General features: G+C 48.4%; 1 protein-coding gene across 1 annotated transcript in view; it reads right to left on the reverse strand.

The window, feature by feature from the left end:
• Positions 1 to 7,709: 7,709 nt before the first annotated feature.
• Positions 7,710 to 20,176, reverse strand: part of LOC144511712 (hyaluronidase-4-like) — a 53,536-nt gene continuing 41,069 nt past the window's right edge. Inside the window, exons 5-7 of the mRNA XM_078241938.1 lie at positions 18,400 to 18,476; positions 14,257 to 14,589; positions 7,710 to 7,880 (exon numbers count right to left, since the gene is read on the reverse strand). Coding sequence (XP_078098064.1) covers positions 7,710 to 7,880; positions 14,257 to 14,589; positions 18,400 to 18,476 — 581 coding nt within the window. The remainder of the gene's footprint in view (positions 7,881 to 14,256; positions 14,590 to 18,399; positions 18,477 to 20,176) is intronic.

Genomic DNA, 20,176 nt, shown 5'->3' on the forward strand with positions numbered 1-20,176 from the left:
AACCCTTCCTTATGGCTAGTCTCCCCTTTGTTTATACTGCTCCTAGTAGTAGTATAAGCCATTTGTTCATGTCTTTCATCTTTAACGTTTAGTAGTATAAGCCATTTGTTCATGGTTCCCTTGCTTGTTGACATCATTCTGATAAAACAGACAGTTAAATGTAGATGTAGGGTTGTAAGTCTTACTTTTTCCGTAGGCTTGTGTATGATTTAAACAAAGGAAGCAGCTACCAAATGGTGGAGTGTGAGAATGGCCGTTTTGAAGGAGGACTCCCACTGGGACAGCTGCAATCGCACACAGTCACTTCAAAGGAAAGGCCGCGGGACGAGCGGGGACCAGAGGTTGCATCTTGACTACAACTACCAGGTGAATTGTGCTTTATGACCCAAGGATACCAGTTACACTCTGGTTTATGATTAGAGGCTATCAGAAGCTGTTAAAGGAACTATAATTTATGATCAAGGACTGTAAACTGGACTTTGCTTCATGACTTGTATTGGGAACCTTGATGTATAAAGGTCCACGCTTCTTGTGTTCAGAGAGAACTTTGGCTTCCGCTTTCAATTAGTTACAAGTTGGCTTACATCAACACTTCAGTGAAGTTACTGTGAAAATCCCCTAGTCGCCACACTCCGGCACCTGTTTGGGTACACTGAGGGAGAATTTAGCCTAACCAGCCAATGCACCTGACCAGCACGTCTTTGGACTGTAGGAGGAAACCGGAGTACCCGGAGGAAACCCACACAGACACGGGGAGAACGTGCAAACCTCACACAGACAGTGAGCCAAGGCAGGAATTGAACCTGGGTCCCTGGTGCTGTGAGGCAGCTGTGCTAACCACTGTGCCACCATGCTGCCCGTTAACTACTTAGCAACGTTTGGAGAAAGTTGTGCCTTGAGTGGGATTGGAATTAAATTGACTTTTCCGGCTGCTTTATGCTGGCTGCTTTTCCAAGGCAACGGGAAGTGTCGACAGAGGTGGGGTCAACAGATGGCTCGGATGAAGAATTGGACTCTGTTTCTCTCTCCACAGATGCTGGCAGCCCTGCTGATTTTTCCAGCATTTTCTGTTTCTATTTATCGATCTGGGATGGGCTATTGGGAACAAGCAGCTGGATAGGGGAGAACACTCAGCACAGGGACATTGCTTCTTCCTCTTCTTAGACAGTCTCTCAAGATCATGGGTTGCCTGCCCCTGGTTCTGTGTGTTTGAAGATGGCTTAATAGACTGATGAGTGGTCAGCAGACTGTACCATATACACCAAAGTCCATTAGGAAAGGAAATCTGCCGTCCTTACCTGGTCTGGCCTACATGTGACCCCAGAGCTACAGCAATGTGGTTGACTCTCAACTCCCCTCTGAACAAGGCCAACCAGGGATGGGCAATAGATGCTGGCCAGCCATCGACGCCCATGTCCCATGAATGGATTAAATAACAACAGCGGGTGCTGTTTGAAAGGGTGAGTAGCTGAGTTCCCTGGGAGGAGTTGTACACCCATCCCGCTGCCTGGACTTTCCCCCTGCAGACTCCCGCCAAAGCCTCTCCAGGTGCTCGGTGCCTTCCGCCAAATGCTCTTTCCCCATTTCAGGAGATCGGGCGGGGAGGGCGGGGGGTGTTGGGGGGGTGGCAGGCAGGGATCCCAATAAATCAGAGAATCATAGAATCCTACAGGGCAGAAGGAGGCCATTCAGCCCTTCGATCCTGCACTGACAACAATCCCACCCAGGCCCTATCCCTGTAACCCCATGCATTTCACAGAATCACAGAATACTACAGTGCAGAAGAGACCCTTCGGCCCATCGAGTCTGCATGAAAGGTGGGCGGCATGGTAGCACAGTGCTTAGCACAGCTGCTTCACAGCTCCTGGGACCTGGGTTCGAATCCCGGCTTGGGTCACTGTCTGTGTGGAGTTTGCACATTCTCCTCGTGTCTGCGTGGGTTTCCTCCAGGTGCTCCGGTTTCCTCCCACAGTCCAAAGATGTGCGGGTTAGGGTGATTGGCCATGCTAAAAATTGCCCTTAGTGTCCTGAGATGCGTAGGTTAGAGGGATTAGTGGGTAAATATGTAGGGATATGGGGATAGGGCCTGGGTGGGATTGTGGTCGGTGCAGACTCGATGGGCCAAATGGCCTCTTTCTGCACTGTAGGGTTTCTATGATTTCTATGATTCTTTGGTCACTGATTGTGTGGAGTTTGCACGTTCTCCCCGTATCTGCATGGGTTCCCTCTGGGTGCTCCGGTTTCCTCCCACAGTCCAAAGATGTGCGGGTTAGGTAGATTGACTATGCTAAATTGCCCCTTAGTGTCAGGGAGACTAGCTATGGTAAATGCATGGGGTTGTGGGGATAGGGCCTGGGTGGGATTGTAATCTATGCAGACTTGATGGGCTGCATGGCCTCCTTCCGCACTCTATGATTCTATGACCTGCCCACCCAATCTCACTTGGCCCATAGCCTTGAATGTTATGGCGTTCCAAGTACTCATCCAGGTACTTTTTCAAGGATGTGAGGCATTCCGCCTCCACCACCCTCCCAGGCGGTGCATTCCGGACCCTCTGGGTAAAAAGGTTTTTCCTCAAATCCCCCCTCCCACTCCTCACTTTTAACTTGTGTCCCCTTGTAACTGACCCTTCAACTAAAGGGAACAGCTGCTCCCTATCCATCCTGTCTGTGCCCCTCATGGGAGATCAGTGGATCTCTTCAGGGATGCTTTGAAAATATCCCAGAAGCATTCCTTCTGCCCCACCCTGGGGGTCTCTTGCTGCGATAAATTAAGGCAGTTGTTTCGAGAAGCCAGATTTGGGCATTGCGAGTGAGATGACCCGGCCCAGCATTCGTGAAATACCGTCCAATGGGAGACACGTGGCACAGCAAGAGTTGGCATCATCTACAAAGCAATGTGGATGAGAACAAAATGATGAAATTGTCAATTATCAATACCGTTTGCTAAAAGAGTAAATAAAACTCTGGGGTCAGAGACATTTATTAATCTAGCGAACTCACCTGTGCCACCCTCCGCCCTGTGAAATCTCAGTCCAATTGGTAACATTGTGCCCTTCAGAATTTCTACTTAAGCTTTGAATGCCCTTAAGACCATAAGACATAGGAACAGAAGTAGGCCATTCAGCCCATCGAGTCTGCTCTGCCATTCAATGAGATCATGACTAATTTGATGTGACAATCCTCAACTCCACTTTCCCGCCTTATCCCCATAATCCTCGATTCCCAGACTGATTAAGAATCTGTCTATCTCAGCCTTGAATATCGACAGCTCTGTGACAAAGAATTCCATAGATTCACTATTCTCTGGGAAAAGAAATTCCTCCCTATCGCTGTCTTAAATGGGCCACCCCTTACTCCGAGATTACCTGAATAATTAGGGTTGCTTGGGGCCATCTACTTAAAAATGTAGAGAAATAGACACTTATGGAAATTTAATAAGACAAACTTTGCTTCCTTTTATCTGTTCGAAGTGTCTGAATTCACCAGCAAGCTACAATCGGATGATTGGGCACAATCAACTATCTGGTACAGATCAGATCTCAGCCCCAGAGTCTCTGGTTCATACAGTTTTCACGGGGGAGGGGTGTTGTGGGGCTGGGGTGACTGATTTCCACATCAGGGACAGGGTAGATTCAGAAAGAATGTTCCCCGATGATGGGGGAGTCCAGAACTAGGAGTCATGGCTTGAAAATCAGGGTTAACCTTTTAGGACTGAGGTGAGGAGAAATTTCTTCATCCAGAGGGTGGTGAATGTGTGGAATTCACTACCACACTGAAGTAGGCCATTTTCCAAAAGCCATATTTTTATTATCTCATCAATATTCACCTCATTAAACATATTCATTTATTGGACTGATTGGCACCATTCATAACGTGCCCACAATGCAGAGGGGAACACCCGAATGGACATTCGTTTAAATCCCCCTCTGCACAGCTGAGAGACCTTTAATTTCAAAGCCGACAAAAGATCCTTATTCTGCCCAGCAACAGCACGAAGCTGCATTTTAAACCGGCCTTTGGCTCGAAGATCGGGATATCTGCGAGTCAAGACCTGGAGTGGGTTATATGGCATAACCGGACTGTCAATAAAATATTACAGGAATAAAATGGCCAAGGCAGGCAGAGAAACTTAATAAACTAGGATAAAAAGAATAAAAGATTAGATTAAATCCCCCTACACACAGCAGGACAAAATGACATTAACACCTAATCTCGCAAGCATAGAATACAGACACAAAACAGTAGAGATCGATTTAGATAAGGGGACACATCGAGAGGATAATGGGAAACACATTAAAACACCGGGGCAAGAACAGGCAGTCCCATTAACACGGAGACACACCATACAGATGCAAATTGACAAGTCTCTCAGGGAACTTCCTGACCAGACAGGCCACTTTATAAGTATTGTAAAAATGTATGAGCAAATGTTCCCGCTCGAATTTGGATTCCTATAAATATCCAGAGCAAATGTATAGCTATTGAGATCAACGTGGCCAAGCACTGTTTCTAAGCTGGCTGCAGGGGTCTCCCTGGGTTCCCAGTAATTGTACAATAAAGAAAAACGCTTTGAACATTGCCTTGAGACTCGACTTCCTTGAATGCACTGGTACAAGGGAGTTTTCCCTACAACAACACAAAGTAGTTGAGGTCAAAGCGTTGTGTGATTTCAAGAAGAAATTAGATATATCTCTAGGGACTAAAGGGATCAAGGGATATGGAGGAAGGCGAGATCAAGGTATTAAGGGCAGCACAGTGGCGCAGTGGTTAACACTGCTGTTTCGCAGTGCCAAGGACCCGGGTTCAATTCCGGCCTCGGGTCACTGTCTGTGTGGAGTTTGCACGTTCTCCTCGTGTCTGCGTGGGTTTCCTCCGGGTTTCTTCCCACAGTCCAAAGATGTGCGGGTTAGGTTGATTGACCATAGTTTCAGGGTAATTAGCAGGGTAAATAAGCGGGGATACGAGAATAGGACCTGGGTGGGATTGTGGTCGGTGCAGACTTGGTGGGCTTCCTTCTGCATTGTAGGGATTCTGTGATTCTTCTCTGAATTTGATGATCAGCCATGATCAAAATGAATGGTGGAGCAGGCTTGTAGGGCCGAATGGCCTACTCCTATTTCTATTTTCTACGTTCTGTGTCTATCTCAGCCACCCAGCACAGGAAAGCTCATTATGCTGCGTCCCATCTTCTCTTGCAGATGCCTAGTGAGTGCCTACTGGAAGCTAATGTGCGGATAGCTGGGGCCTCCCATGCACCCACTGTGAGTGAGAAGATAAAAAGAGCAGGTAAATCTAGGGTTGAGATTTGCAAAGGGTTACCCTCACTCCTTTCAATCAAAGGAGGCCTGAAAGAGTCTGGTGACTTACTACTGAATTATTTCTGGATGGTGTTGTTGGCAGCAGCCTCTCAGGGCTGTTTGCCAGAATGGATTGCCCTTAAAGAGATGCTATACAAATAGATTTCTGGGGGCCCCGCCAGGAATTAAGTATGGAAAATAAGCTTAGCTCCCCCTTCATGATGTCATTGGACTGGGAAACCTGCCCATGAAATCTAAATGAGATCTGGAAATTAATACACTTGCCTTGCCTCATCCTGTTTGCACCGACCGACTCGAACTAAAACACACAGAATCGATTAAGAAAAGGAAAATATGTGCCGTATGAAACATTAATGATGAGGCGGGAGTCCAAGGATAGAAAACAATCTCAAGGAATGCCAGGTGACCTCAGCTGAGACGATGTTTGGAGTTATAATCAACTTATACTAAATTATCAGGCGTTCTAACCCTTCTCTTGAAGAATATCATTAATAATGATTATCATTTTGATTTTGTTCAGAGGATTTGGGTGTTACCATCAAGGCCAGCATATGTTGTCCATCCCTAATTGCCCTTGAGGTAGTGGTGGTTGTGAGCTGCCTTCTTGAACCGGGGCAGTCCATGTGCTGTAGGTACACCCACAGTGCTGCTAGGTAAGTGAGTCCCAGGATTTTGATCCAGTGACAGTGAAGGAATGGTGACATTCTTCCAGGCTAGGATGGTGTATGACTTGCAGGTGGTGGTGTTCCCACGTATTTGCTGCCCTTGTCCTTCCAGGTGATAGAGGTCACCGGTTTGGAAAGTTCTGTCAAGGGAATCTTGGCGAGTTGCTGCAATGCATCTTGTCGATGGTACACACTGCAACCACTATACATCAGAATGAGTGTTTAACATGGCAGATGGGGTGTAAATCTAATGGACTGCTTTGTTCTGGATGCTGACAAGCTTCTTGAGTGTTGTTGGAGCTTCATTCATCCAGGCCTCCTGACTTATGCTTTTTAATGGTGGACAGGCTTTGCTGGGGAGTGGAGGGGGGTTGGGGGGGGGGTGGGGGGGGGGGGGAGGCAGGGACAGTCAGAAGGTGCATTTCCCACCGCAGAATTCCCAGTCTCTGACCTGTTCTTCTAACCAGGGCATTGAAGTGGTTTGTCGAGTGCAGTTTTTGGTCAACCCAGAGGATGTTGATAGCGGGGGATTCAGCGATGGTAATGCTGTTAGATGTCAAAGGAAGATGGTCAGGTTCTCTCTTGTTGGAGGTGGCCATTGCCTGGTACTTGTTTGGCCCGAATATTACTTGCCGCTTATCAGCCCAAACTTGGATGCTGGCCAGGTCTTGCTTCTTGAGCACATAGAGTTCTTCAGTACCTGAGGAGTCACGAATGGTGCTGAAAATTGTGCAACTCTGAGTGAACATCCCCATTTCCGACCTAACGATGGAAGGCAGGTCATTGATGGAGCAGTTGAAGATGGTTGGAGCACAGACACTGAGAAACTCCTGAAGGGATGTCTTGAGATTGAGATTATTGACCTCCAACACTCTCAGTTGTGTGAGGTATGTCTCCAATCTGTGGAGCGTTTTCCCCAATTCCCATTGACTTTACTCATGTTGATTGGTTGTACAACCAACCAAATGTTGCCTCTCACCTCTGGAATTCAGTTTTATTTGTAATACCCTGGACTGAATTCAATTCAGTCTGCATATATATCACCCCAATGTTAACCTCCACCTTTCCACCTTCATGATGGGTATAGATGGGTATGGGTATAGAGGAGGATATGGGCCAAATGCAGGCAATTGGCTTAGGGGTTTTAAAAAAAAGGGCGGCATGGACAAGTTGGGCCAAAGGGCCTGTTTCCATGCTGTAAACCTCAATGATTCAGAGCTAAGAACCCCAGAGAGATATGTTGATCTCCTTCTGTTTCCTGCCAAACAGTTAAAGCATGGGGCCTAGGATGCGAGTGTAGAGGCCTCAGAAGGTTCACTTGTCATGGAGAGTGTAGCTCAGGGTCAGAAGGCGTGTCTATCATCTTGTGACACTAATTCTCTGCCATCTCTCACCTGGTTAATTGACATGGCAACGTGCCACTCACAATGGCATCGGTATACCTGGTGTACATAATTAAAATTGTTGGTATGGAAAAGTGGAGCCCTCAGATGGGATCAGAGTGAGGCTGCGATAGATCGGGTGTGCGCTCTCCATTTTCAATGAGTTGGTTCCTTAAGGCCTAGATGGAGTGTCAGTGTTTTCAGTCGACGGCTAGACAGCACAGGATACTGGGAGACTGAGAACGGATGTCTGGTCATGAGTGCCTCATGTATATCAGACTCTGCATCTCCTGAAACTTTCGCAGTACACTGCGAGCTGAGTTGAACTGGTGTGTTTATCCATCACTGAGAGTTATAGTTGACTTTGTCATGCCCTGGACTGCGTAGGATGAAGAGACACTTGTCTTGCAGGAACGGTCGATTGTTTGTGGAGAAACCGTAGGGTGGATTCACAATGTACTTGAGATGTGAAGTCGATAACCAATGATAACCAATTTCCATTAGTAGGAAAAACTAGAACCAGAGGGCACAACCTCAGGCTAAAGGGACGATCCTTTAAAACAGAGATGAGAAGGAATTTCTTCAGCCAGAGAATGGTGAATCTGTGGAACTTTTTGCCACAGAAGGGTGTGGAGGCCAAGTCATTGAGTGCCTTTAAGACAGAGATAAATAAGTTCTTGATTAATAAGGGGATCAGGGGTTATGGGGAAAAGGCAGGAGAATGGGGATGAGAAAAATATCAGCCATGATTGAATGGGGGAGCAGACTCGATGGGCTGAGTGGCCTAATTCTGCTCCTATGTCTTATGGTCTTATAGCCTTCTGAGTGAAGCTTCTTGTTCTTGACGCGTCTTGTGTAAATGCAGGAATACTGCCTCGAGAGTAATGAAGATTGCAGCGCTGCTCCTGCCTTTTGAAGGCTACTGTAAACAGTGGAGTGTTACTGGGATGCTTGCAGATGTTGCACTATCTGAACTTTGCTCACTAAATGCCCTGGGCAGTTACTTTCCCTTTGCAGAGAGGCTACGAACTCCCAAGCGAGGCTGTATTACATCCACTGATGAGGTCCTTATGATTCTAGTGTAGCTACTCACTCAGAGATTGATGCGCATTCACCTGGTGGGGATCACACTGAAGGTGGTTACATGGACCCAGCATGGGAGAGGGACAGATCAAAGCAGCTATTCGTCGTCATCCTCCTGGAACCTGCTGGCTATAAGCCTCTCCTGTACATGCTTGCATTAACTGGCCTGCGCTGTGGCCTCTTCCTCTGGAGGCAGTGTTTTCTCGCCCTCATCCAGATCAGGTCTCTGGCGCGTCCTCCTCGTCAGAGGGGATGTGCAGCTCTTCCATTTCTCTCTCTGGCAAGATGTCCCCCCTTGCACAGCAAACCATTATGATGCATGAGACCCTCTGGGGAGAGTACTGGAGTGCGCCGCCTGACCTGTCCAAACAGCTGAAATGCACCTTTAGGATGCCAATAGTTTGCTCAATCAAAGAATGCGTTGCAGCGTTGTATCTCTCCTAGTTCATAAGATATAGGAGCAGAATTAGGCCATTCGTCCCATTGAGTCCGCTCCGCCACTCGATCATGGCTGATATGCTCCTCATCCCCACTTTCCTGCCTTCAACCCATAGCCTTTCAACCCATTACCTTGTGGCACTTTGTGAGTGCTGAAAAAACGTCATCAGCCAATTTTTTAACCGACAGCCCGAGTCGCTGAGGAGCCAACATCGCTCAGGCCTCTCGAATACCTGTCGCAGCTGGGAATGACACAAGAGGTATGAGTCGTGGGAGAATTCGAGGGTACCTTGTACAGACTGGTGGATGCAGACCAGCTTCACATTTAGTGACTGGAACCCCTTCCGGTTGATGAATTGTAGTGGCTGCTGCCAGGGAGCTTTTAAAGTCACATGAGTGCAGTCGATGGCACCCTGCAACTGCGAGGATCCGGAGATCGCTGCAAATCCCACTGCCCTTGCAGCCCGGCTGGCTTTATCACGGTCCTATCATCCCAGTCATTGCATCTTCACTTAGTTCCTTTGCCACATTACTATAAACTTCCAGATCTTTGATAATACACCCCGCCCAAAAAAACCCACACACATTTCACGGGGCTTTAACACAGGAGCTTAGATGTCAATGAGTTCTGCCGGGTGGCAGAAACTTCACTCGGGGCACTGTCAGACAGACTGAATCCCCCAAATTATACAGGAGTCCAAACTTGCAATAATGGGCTTTGAGTTTTGGGGGTATTGGGGGAGGTGGTGGGTGGGGCTGGGGGCAGGGGGGGGGGTGGGGATTGGGGCCAGAGGGGGATGGGGCCAGAGGAAGAGGTGGGGCCAGAGGGGAGTGGGGCCAGAGGGGGGTGGGGCCAGAGGAAGAGGTGGGGCCAGAGGAGGATTTGGGGACAGAGGGAGGTGGGGCCAGAGGGGGGTGGGGCCAGTGGAGGAGGTGGGACCAGAGGGGGGTGGGCCAGAGGAGTTGGGCTAGGGGGGGATGGGGCCCGAGGGGGGTGGGGCCAGAGGGGGTTGGGGCCAGAGGAGGGGTGGGTGGTGAGATCACAAACTGAATGTGTCTGCTGCAAGGGTTAGAGGTCATAGGGCCATCCGGCAGATGCCTTTGGGCTCATGGCCCCTTTTCTATTGGTTCCTTCGGACCCTAGCGGTTTTCCATTGGACACTGGAAGGTCAAAGGGCCTTTGCAAACCAATTTTACCATGTCTTAAAATGTGTTTATACGCTCACACAAATGCGTTACAAGAGTTCAGATACCACATTCCCAAAGTTGCCTTTTGACTGTTCCTAACATGTCTCACAGGGGTGGCACGGTGGCACAATGGTTAGCACTGCTGCCTCACAGCGCCAGGGATCTGGGTTCAATTCCGGCCTTGGGTCACTGTCTGTGTGGAGACTGCACATTCTCCCCATGTCTGCATGGGTTTCCTCCAGCTACTCCGGTTTCCTCCCACACTCCAAAGATGTGTGGGCTAAGTTGATTGGCCATGCTAAATTGCTCCTTAATGTCGGGGGGGTCAGGAGGGTAAATATGTGGGGTTATGGGGATAGGACAGTAGCTGGTTGGGATTGTTGTTGGTGTAGGTTCGATGGGCCAAATGGCCTCCTTTTGCACTGTAGATTCTATGATTCTGTGACATGTGCAGCGGACTACTCCACCCACAGGCCCTGAGAGTCCTCCCCGACAACTTGTTTCATAGCTCGTGTTACAACTGGGTCATTGGATCAGCTTGACAAATAGTAGTTCTGAGGTTTCATTACCAGACTAGCTTTAGGTTAGGTGCATTGGCCATGTTAAATTCTACCTCAGTGTTACCCAAACAGGCGCCGGAGCGTGGCGACTCGGGGATTTTCACAGTAACTTCATTGCAGTGTTAATGTGAACCTACTTGTGACACTAGTAAACAAACTTAAAACTCAGACTGCATTTAACCACCCAACCCACCCCCCCCCCCCCACCCCTCCTTCCCCGGCCACCTCCCCTATCATGTGACTGCGTGCACCCTTTCCTCCACATAGTTGTCCCCCAGCCCCACAGTCACGCCTCTCCCCTCTTGCCTCTTCCCTTCTCTTGCCTCTGCCTTGTCTTCCCTACCGTCCTCACCTGCCCCGGACATCCGCCCCATCCTGATATGAAAGTAGGGAGTAAACAACCGCAAATTTTTATTACGCCGGCCGAGAACCGAATTTTGACCCTCCTTTACATTTTCCTGTATCACCCGCCATGGCGCCAACCATTGACAGGACTGGAGAATCCTGCCCTCCCTCCCTAACGGCACCATGGCCTACCTAACACAAGGACTGCAGCAGTTCAAGAAGCTGACTCACCATCGCCATCTCAAGGGCACATAAGGGAGGCTTCGAACTGACCAATTTGGATATCACTGTCCTTTTAGAGTCATAGATAGAGTCATAGAAACCCTACAGTGCAGAAGAAGCCATTCGGCCCATCGAGACTGCACCGACCACAATCCCACCCCGGCCCTACCCCCATATCCATCCACTAATCCCTCTAACCTACACATCTCAGGACACTAAGGGGCAATTTTAGCATGGCCAATCAACCTAACCCGCACATCTTTGGACTGTGGGAGGAAACCGGAGCACCCGGAGAAAACCCACGCAGACACGAGGAGAATGTGCAAACTCCACACAGACAGTGACCCAAGCGGGGAATCGAACCCGGGTCCCTGGAGCTGTGAAGCAGCAGTGCTAACCACTGTGCTACCATGCCGCCCCTCGAACCCAGGTCCCTGGAGCTGTGAAGCAGCAGTGCTAACCACTGTGCTACCGTGCCGCCCCTCGAACCCAGGTCCCTGGAGCTGTGAAGCAGCAGTGCTAACCACTGTGCTACCATGCCGCCCCTCGAACCCAGGTCCCTGGAGCTGTGAAGCAGCAGTGCTAACCACTGTGCTACCATGCTGCCGCTTTTGATGAACCTCTCACTGACAGACCCCTCTGTGGACAGTGTATTCTGTGGATCCATCTGGGAAACATGGGAACATGGGAAATAGGAGCAGGAGTCAGCCATTTTGAGCCTGCTCCACCATTCAGTGAGGTCATGGTTCCTCCCAATATGGCCTGAACACCAATCGTCCTAACCCTTGACCTCCCTTGTAAATCAAAAATCAACCTCAGCCTTGAGTATATTCAATGACCCACCTCCACTGCTCCCCGAGGAAGAGAATTCCAAAGATTCACAATCCTCTGAGAAAATAAATTTCTCCTCACCTCCCTAATAAATGGAAGAACTGTTATTCTGGGACTATGTGGATTGCAAAATTTATCCTAATTTGCTCCTTGGTCCTGATGGAAGTCGATCTTAAGATAACTAAATCTTTGATAAAGATGTCCCCTAAGTCTAGAATCCCCCATGATGAGAAACAGTCTTTCAGCAAATATTCTTTCAAGTCCCCTCATGTGTCAGTAAGTTCATCCCTCATTCCAGTGAGGCCTAACCTGCTCAACCTGTCCTCGTAAGGCAACTCCGAATTAGAAAGCAGTGAGGGGTGGCACGGTGGCACAGTGGTTAGCACTGCTGCCTCGCAGCGCCAAGGACCCGGGTTCAACTCTGGCCTCGGGTGACTGTCTGCGTGGAGTTTGCACATTCTCCCCGTGTCTACGTGAGTTTCCTCCAGGTGCTCCGGTTTCCTCCCACAGTCCAAAGATGTGCAGGTTAGGTTGATTGGCCATGCTAAATTGGCCCTAGTGTCAGGAGATTAGCAGGGTAAGTATTTGGGGTTATGGGGAGAGGGCCTGGGTGGGATTGTTGTCAGTGCAGACTCGATGGGCCGAATGGCCTCCTTCTGCACTGTAGGGGTTCTATGATTCTATGAATGAAGCATATTGGGGCTGGTAAAAACTGTAGGTCAGTGTCAGAATTTCATCGAATCATAGAATCCCGACAGCACAGAAGGAGGCCATTCAGCCCATCGAGCCTGCGCCAACAACAATCCCACCTGGGCCCTACCCCTGTAACACCACGTGTTTAACCTACTAGTCCACTTGACACTGAAGGACACTTTAGCGTGGTCAATCCACCTAACCCGCACATCTTTGGACTGTGGGAGGAAACCGGAGCACCCGGAGGAAACCCACGCAGACATGGGAAGAACGTGTAGACTCAGCACAGACAGTGACCCAAGGCCGGAATCGAACCCTGGGTCCCTGGCGCTGTGAGGCAGCAGTGCTAACCATTGTGCCACAATGTCTTTTACCAAAGAAACAACTGCAACATTAGTGAAACTTTATTTTCTGGAAAACGAATGAATTGTCACTTTTCTACGAATGGGCACTGTAGTAGGGTTCTGGATACCGTTCAGTAGGTCTTCATGAAGAGTTTGTAGACCTAAGTAGGTTGACTGTATGCATTTATTAATTACAATAACGATGTACATATACATTGTAAAGGATTCAAGCTCGGAGCTGTCTCCAAGCTTGCTTGTACACACAGCTCTGTCTACTCTCGAGGTACAGGTCATATGTTTTCTTACATCACTGTGTGGGTGGTACTACACTCAGTTCCATTTTAACCCTATATCATCGCGTCATAGTCGCAGAGTTTAATAGCACAGAAAAAAGGCCCTTCAGCCCATCGTGTCTGCTCCGGCCATTAAATACCGATCTACCCTAATCCCATTTTCCAGCATTTGGCCCATAGCTTTGTGTGCTATGGCATTTCGAGTGCTTATCTAAATGCTCCTTAAATGTAAAGAGGGTTCCCACCTGTATTAGACTTTCAGGCAGTGAGTACCAGATTCCCACCACCCTCTGGGTGAAAAAATCTTTCCTCAAATTCCCTCTAAATCTCTTGCCTCTGAACTTAAATCTATGGGCCCTGGTTACTGACCTCTCTATGAAGAGCAAAGAGAGACATTTCTTCCTATCTACTCAATCAATGCCCCTCATAATTTTGTACACCTCAATCAGGTTTCCCTCAGTCTTCTCTGCTCTAAGGAGAACAACAACAGCCTAACCAGCCTCTCCTCATAGCTGAAACACTCAGTCTAGGCAATATCCTGATGAATCTCCTCTGCGCCCTCTCTAGTGCAATCACATCATTCCGAAAGTGTGGTGACCAGAACTGCACACAGTACTCTAGCGGTGGCCTAATGAGCATTTTATATACAACTCCATACGGACCTCCCTGCTCTCATGCCTCGGCTAATAAAAGCAAGCACCCCATGTGCTTTCTTAACCACCTTATTTACCTCTCCTGCTGCCTTCAGGGATCTTTGGACATGCTCTCCAAGGTCCCTCTGGCCCTCTGTACTTTCTGGACTGTTATGTGCCAGAACTATACAATGGGGATATCCCTGATCCCAGCTGCGGCCAACCCGGGGCGTAAACTAGGATGCGACTCTTCCCCTTACCTGACCAGCGGAACTTTGGCCAGCTGACCATTCCTTTGCTCCCAGGGCTCCCAGGGTTCCCTGGGTTCCCAAGGCTCCCAGGGCTAAATAGACTTGAGCCTTTTGTGGAGAATCCCCACAGCTTGCGGGCCCCATCCCAAAATCTTTGCGCAATTGCAGCAACATTTCCATTAGTGCAATCTTTTTAGCGGCAATGAAGCTTAGCTTGAGAAATGTGACGTGAGCATTGTTATAGAAGGATCCTAACTGACAGGTTTCCTCATTGCTGCTGAGGTATTTTTGTTGGTTTTGCCTGCAGCTGAATCGTACACACACCTTGTCACTCCGTCTCGGCTGCGTTAGTGCAAATGAAACATGACAGGTAACGCCTCATTTGGAAAAAAGAATAGATGGTGAAAATTAGCTTGACACTTGTAAGCAATCAATTTGCCCTTACATTATTTTTACTGTGATGTAATGATGTTCAGCACCATTCACGACTCCTCAGCTACTGAAGCAGTCCATGTACAAATGCAACAAGATCTGGACAATATCCAGGCTTGGGCCAACAAGTGGCAAATAACATTCGTGCCACACAAATGCCAGGCAATAAACATCGCCAAAAAGCGAAGATCTAACCATCACCCCTTGATATTCAATAGCTGAATCCCACACAGTCAACATCCTGAGGGTTACCATTGACCAAAACTGAATTGGACTAGCCATATAAATACTGTGACTAGGTCACCTTGGGGGAGGGTCACCTTCTGACCCTCCCCCAAGCCTGTCCACCACCTACAAGGCACAAGTCAGGAGTGTAATGGAATTCCCTCCACTTGCCTGGATGTGGTGCAGTCGTTAGCGCTGCTGCCTCATAGCACCAGGGACCCAGGTTCGATTCCCGGCTTGGGTCGCTGTCTGTGTGGAGTCTGCACGTTCTCCCAGTGTCTGCGTGGGTTTCCTCCAGGTGCTCCGATTTCCTCCCACAGTCTGAAAGATGTGCTGGTTGGGTGCATTGGCCATGCTAAATTCTCCCTCAGTGTACAGGAGTGTGGCGACTAGGGGATTTTCACAGTAACTTCATAGCAGTGTTAATGTAAGCCAACTTGTGACTAATAAATACATTTTACTTTGAGTGCAGCTCCAACAACACTCAAGAAGTTTGACACCATCCAGGACAAATCAGGCTGCTTGATTGCTATCCCTTCCATAAATATTCAATCCCTTCACCACCGATGAACAGTGGCAGCCATCTTGTACCATCTACAAGATGCATTGCATGAACTCACCAAAGTTCCTTAGTCAGCTCTTTCCAAACTCATGACCACTACCATCTAGAAGGACAAGAGCAGCAGATACCTGGGAATTCCACCACTTGGAGGTTCCCCTCCAAGTCACTCATCATCCTGACTTGGAAATATATTGCCGTTCCTTCACTTTTGATGGGTAAAAATCCTGGAACTCCCTCCTGACAACATGGTGGGTGTAACTACACCTTAGGGACTGTAGCGGTTCAAGAAGGAAGCTCACCACCTCCACCTTCTAAAGGGCAACTAGGGGTGGGTAATAAATGCTGGCCTAGCCAGCGACACCCACATCCCGTAGAATGAATTAAAAAAAATATGTTTGGGAGTGTATATACTGCACCCCAATCCTCTTAGTTCTTGCATCATTTTTCATAACCCATATGTGAGTTTAAGTTTATTTATCAGTGTCACAAGCTGGCTTACATTAACACTGCAATGAATTTACTGTGAAAATCCCCTAGTCGCCTCACTCCGGCGCCTGTTCGGGTACACTGAAGGAGAATTTAGCATGGCCAATGCACCTGACCAGCGCAACTTTCGGAGGAAACTGGAGCAGCTGGAGGAAACACACGCAGACACGGGGAGAATGTGCAGACTCCACATGGACAGTGACCCAAGTTGCGAATTGAACTCGGGTCCCTGGCGCTGTGAGTCAGCAGTGCTAACCATTGTGCCCCCGTGAGTCATGACGCTTGTGGTCCATTTTCTGTTAATAGTTGTTTCTGGCAGAGAATTTGTTCATGACTTAAGCAATATGCAAACACACAGTATTTGACTATCTGTACCTCACCCTTTGCACCTCTCCCATTGAGATATTTATCTAATTACCCTCAAGCACTCGAGTGCTACATCACTAACTGCTGCTCCAAGCAAATTGCTTCCACGCATTCGATTCCCTCGTCTCAATAATTTCCGACTCCTGCCCCCCCCACCCCCCCCAACTTCTGTGATCGGAATTTAAATTCAGCAATGTGTTTTCATCTACATTCTGAAATCCATTTCCCTTTCCTGCGCTTCCTTCTTTGTCAGTCTTTGTAGCACCCTTCCCTCCGAATTTACAAGATTGTAGATTCAAGTCCCATCCCTGGACCTGAGCAGACAAACCAATGCTCCAGTGCAGGAGTGAGGGAGTGCTGCAAAGGCATGTGTGCTACTTTCCAGGTGAGAGCCCTTCTCAGGGGGACATAATCGATCCCGAGAGAAGAAGACAAGGAGAGTTATCCCTGGGTGTCCTGGTCTATATCTATCCCTCAATAAACATCTCAAGAACAGTCGATCTGGTCATTATTGCATTGCCTCATGTTAATGAGTCATAGAGGTTTACAGCATGGAAACTGGCCCTTCAGCCCAACTTGTCCATGCCGCCCCTTTTTTTAAACCACTAAGCTAGTCCCAATTACCCGCGTTTGGACCATATCCCTCTATACCCATCTTACCCGTGTAACTGTCTAATTGCTTTTTAAAAGACAAAATTGTACCCGCCTCTACCACGACCTCTGGCAGCTTGTTCCAGATACTCACCACCCTCTGAGTGAGAGATTCCTGTGCACAAATTGGTTCCCTTTTCTCCAACATTACAACAGTTACTACACTTAAAAAGCACCTCATCGGTTACTTCCGAGCTTTGAGACATCCGGTGGTTGTAGATAAATACAAGCCTTTTTTTTCAATGAAAACATTGTACAATTTAAAAGCCTCGCCTCAAGGACAATGGGTGGAATTCTCCCGTCACACCTGCTGCGGGAATCGTAGCGGGCGGGGGCAGACCATGCAAAGGCCCGTTGACCTCGGACGGGAATCTCGGCCTTCGGCCGAGCGCAGCCGGAAAATCCCGTCCAATACGTTTTACGGACATAAGCATTCCCATTCCTGCACGGCACTGAAGATTGGGATGATTGTCTATCATTGTCTATCAAGAGCTACAGTCGTCTAAATGTGCACTGCAGCTGTGGATGTTAAATTAGGTTAATTAAATATATCTGTAATAAAAAACTAACGCCAGTGATGGTGACCGTAAGATGACTGATTGTTGTAAAAACCCAGGAAAATTGTCAAATTTGCCCAGTCTGACCTACGTGTGACTCCAGATCCACAGCAGTGTGTCTGACTCTCAACTGCCCTCTGAAACGGCCTAGCAAGCCACTCAGTTCCAACACCCTGCAAGGAAAACTATAATAAGAGTAGGATTGGGTGGGTCATTCAGTTTAGGCCAAGGCAGCGGGCCTGACTTGTGGCATGGTGGCACAGTGGTTACCACTGTTGCCTCACAGCGCCAGGGACTCGGGTTCAATTCCAGCCTCGGGCCACTCTCTGGCTGGAGTTTGCACATTCTCCCCGTATCTGTGTGGGTTTCCTCCGGGTGCTCTGGTTTCCTCCCACAGTCCAAAGATGTGCGGGTTAGGGTTGATTGGCCGTGCTAAATTGCCCCTTTGTGTCAGGGGGTTAGCCAGGTAAATAAGTGGGGTTCTGGGGATAGGGCCTGGATGGGATTGTGGTCGGTGCAGACTCGATGGGCCAAATGGCTTCCTTCTGTACTGTAGTGTTTCTATGATTCTATGACAGAACACGGATGGCTGAATTTTGCACTGGGGTACATTTCTGGGAGATGGGAGACTGGCCAGGTGAGTGTTAGAATAGTCAAATCCGGAGGCAATAGATTTGTGTATGAGGGTTTCAGTAGTTGATGATCTTGGGGGTTGGGGGGCCGGTGGGGGGAAGAGTAATTTGGGTGAAATAAGTGGACTTGGTAATGGAGAGGATGTGGGGTTTGGAAGATCAGCTAAATATTGACAATGATTTATAGAAGGTTAAATAACATTTTGATGACCGATATTAATCTTTGAGATACACTGCAAACCTCAGCAATCTTGTCAACAGCTTCGCAGATCCCAAAGTCCCTAAACCTTTCAAATCTTCCAATTTGTTGATTATTCTCTGACAAAGCAAGACATGTTCTCAAAATGTCACCCAATTGTAGAATAGTGCCACCTGCTGGCAATTCAGGACAAAGTCAGGTTTGAAACATCTTTCCAGGTACATATGGTCTTACAGTACAGAAGCTAAGAGGCCATTCGTCCCATCGAGTCTGCACTGACAAAACTACACTAAATCTATACGAATCCCACTTTGCAGCACTTGGCCCATAGCCTTGAATGTTGTGACATTTCAATTGCTCATCCGTGTACTTTTTAAAGGTTGTGACGAGGGGACATAGCTTTAGACTGAGGGGTGATAGATATAGGACAGATGTCAGAGGTAGGTTCTTTACTCAGAGAGTAGTAAGGGCGTGGAATGCCCTGCCTGCAGCAGTAGTGGACTCGCCAACATTAAGGGCATTTAAATGGTCATTGGATAAACATATGGATGATATTGGAATAGTGTAGGTGAGATGGGCTTTAGATTGGTTTCACTGGTCAGCGCAACATCGAGGGCCGAAGGGCTTGTACTGCGCTGTAATGTTCTATGTTCTATGTTTCCCGCCTCTACAACCTCCCCGGCAGGCAACGCATTTCAGATTCCCACCATCCTCTGGGTGAAAAGGTTTTCCCTCAGATCCCCTCTAAACCTCCTGCCCTCACCTTAAAATTATAAGATCCAAGTTCATAAGACACTAAAATTATGCCCTTTGGTTATTGATCCTTCAACTAAGGGAACAGCTGCCCCCCTTTTCACCCTGTCCAGAACCCTCATAATCTTATACCCCTCAATCAGGTCCCCCCCTCAGCCTTCTCTGCTCTAAAGAAAAAAACCTGAACCTATCCAGCTTCTCTTCATAGCACAAATGCTCCATCCTGGTGAATCTTCTCTGCCCCCTCTCCAGTGCAATCACATCCTTCCTATAGTGAGGCGACCAGAACTACACACATTACTCCAGGGAGGCACGGTGGCACAGTGGTCAGCATTGCTGCCTCATAGCACTGGGGACCTGGATTCAATTCCAGCCTTGGGTGATTGTCTGTCTGTGTGGAGTCTACATGTTCTCCCCATGTCTGTGTGGGTTTCCTTCGGGTGCTCTGGTTTCCTCCCACATTCTGAAAGACGTGCTGGCTAGGTGCATGAGAGAGCTACCCAATTAGTGGCACCCCAGCCGTAGCTCTTACTCCTTGGACTTGCAAGTTTAAAGATAACACCAGATATTAGGTTAGGTGGCTTTGCCATGCTAAATTGTCCCTTATTGTTGCAAGATGTGTAGGTTAGGTGGATTAGACATGGTACCATTACCCATAGGAGTGGCACGGTGGCGCAGCGGTTAGCACTGTTGCCCCACAGCACCAGGGACCCGGGTTCGATTCCCGGCTGGGGTTACTGTCTGCGTGGAGTTTGCACGTTCTCCCCATGTCTGCGTGGGTTTCCTTTGGGTGCTCCGGTTTCCTCCCACAGTCCAAAGATGTGCGGGTTAGGTGGATTGGCCACGCTAAATTGTCCCTTAGTGTCAGGGGGACAAGCTAGGGTAAATGCATGGGGTTATAGGGATAGGGCCTAGGTGGGATTGTGGCCAGTGGAGACTCGATGGGCCGAATGGTCTCCTTCTGAACTCTAGGATTCTATGATTCTAAGATGTGTAGGTTAGGTGGATTGGCCATGGTAAACTGTCCCTTAGTGTCGCCAAATCTGTAGGTTAGATTGTTTAGCCA

This window comes from Mustelus asterias, chromosome 25 (assembly GCF_964213995.1).
Source record: "Mustelus asterias chromosome 25, sMusAst1.hap1.1, whole genome shotgun sequence".
Lineage (NCBI taxonomy): Eukaryota > Metazoa > Chordata > Chondrichthyes > Carcharhiniformes > Triakidae > Mustelus > Mustelus asterias.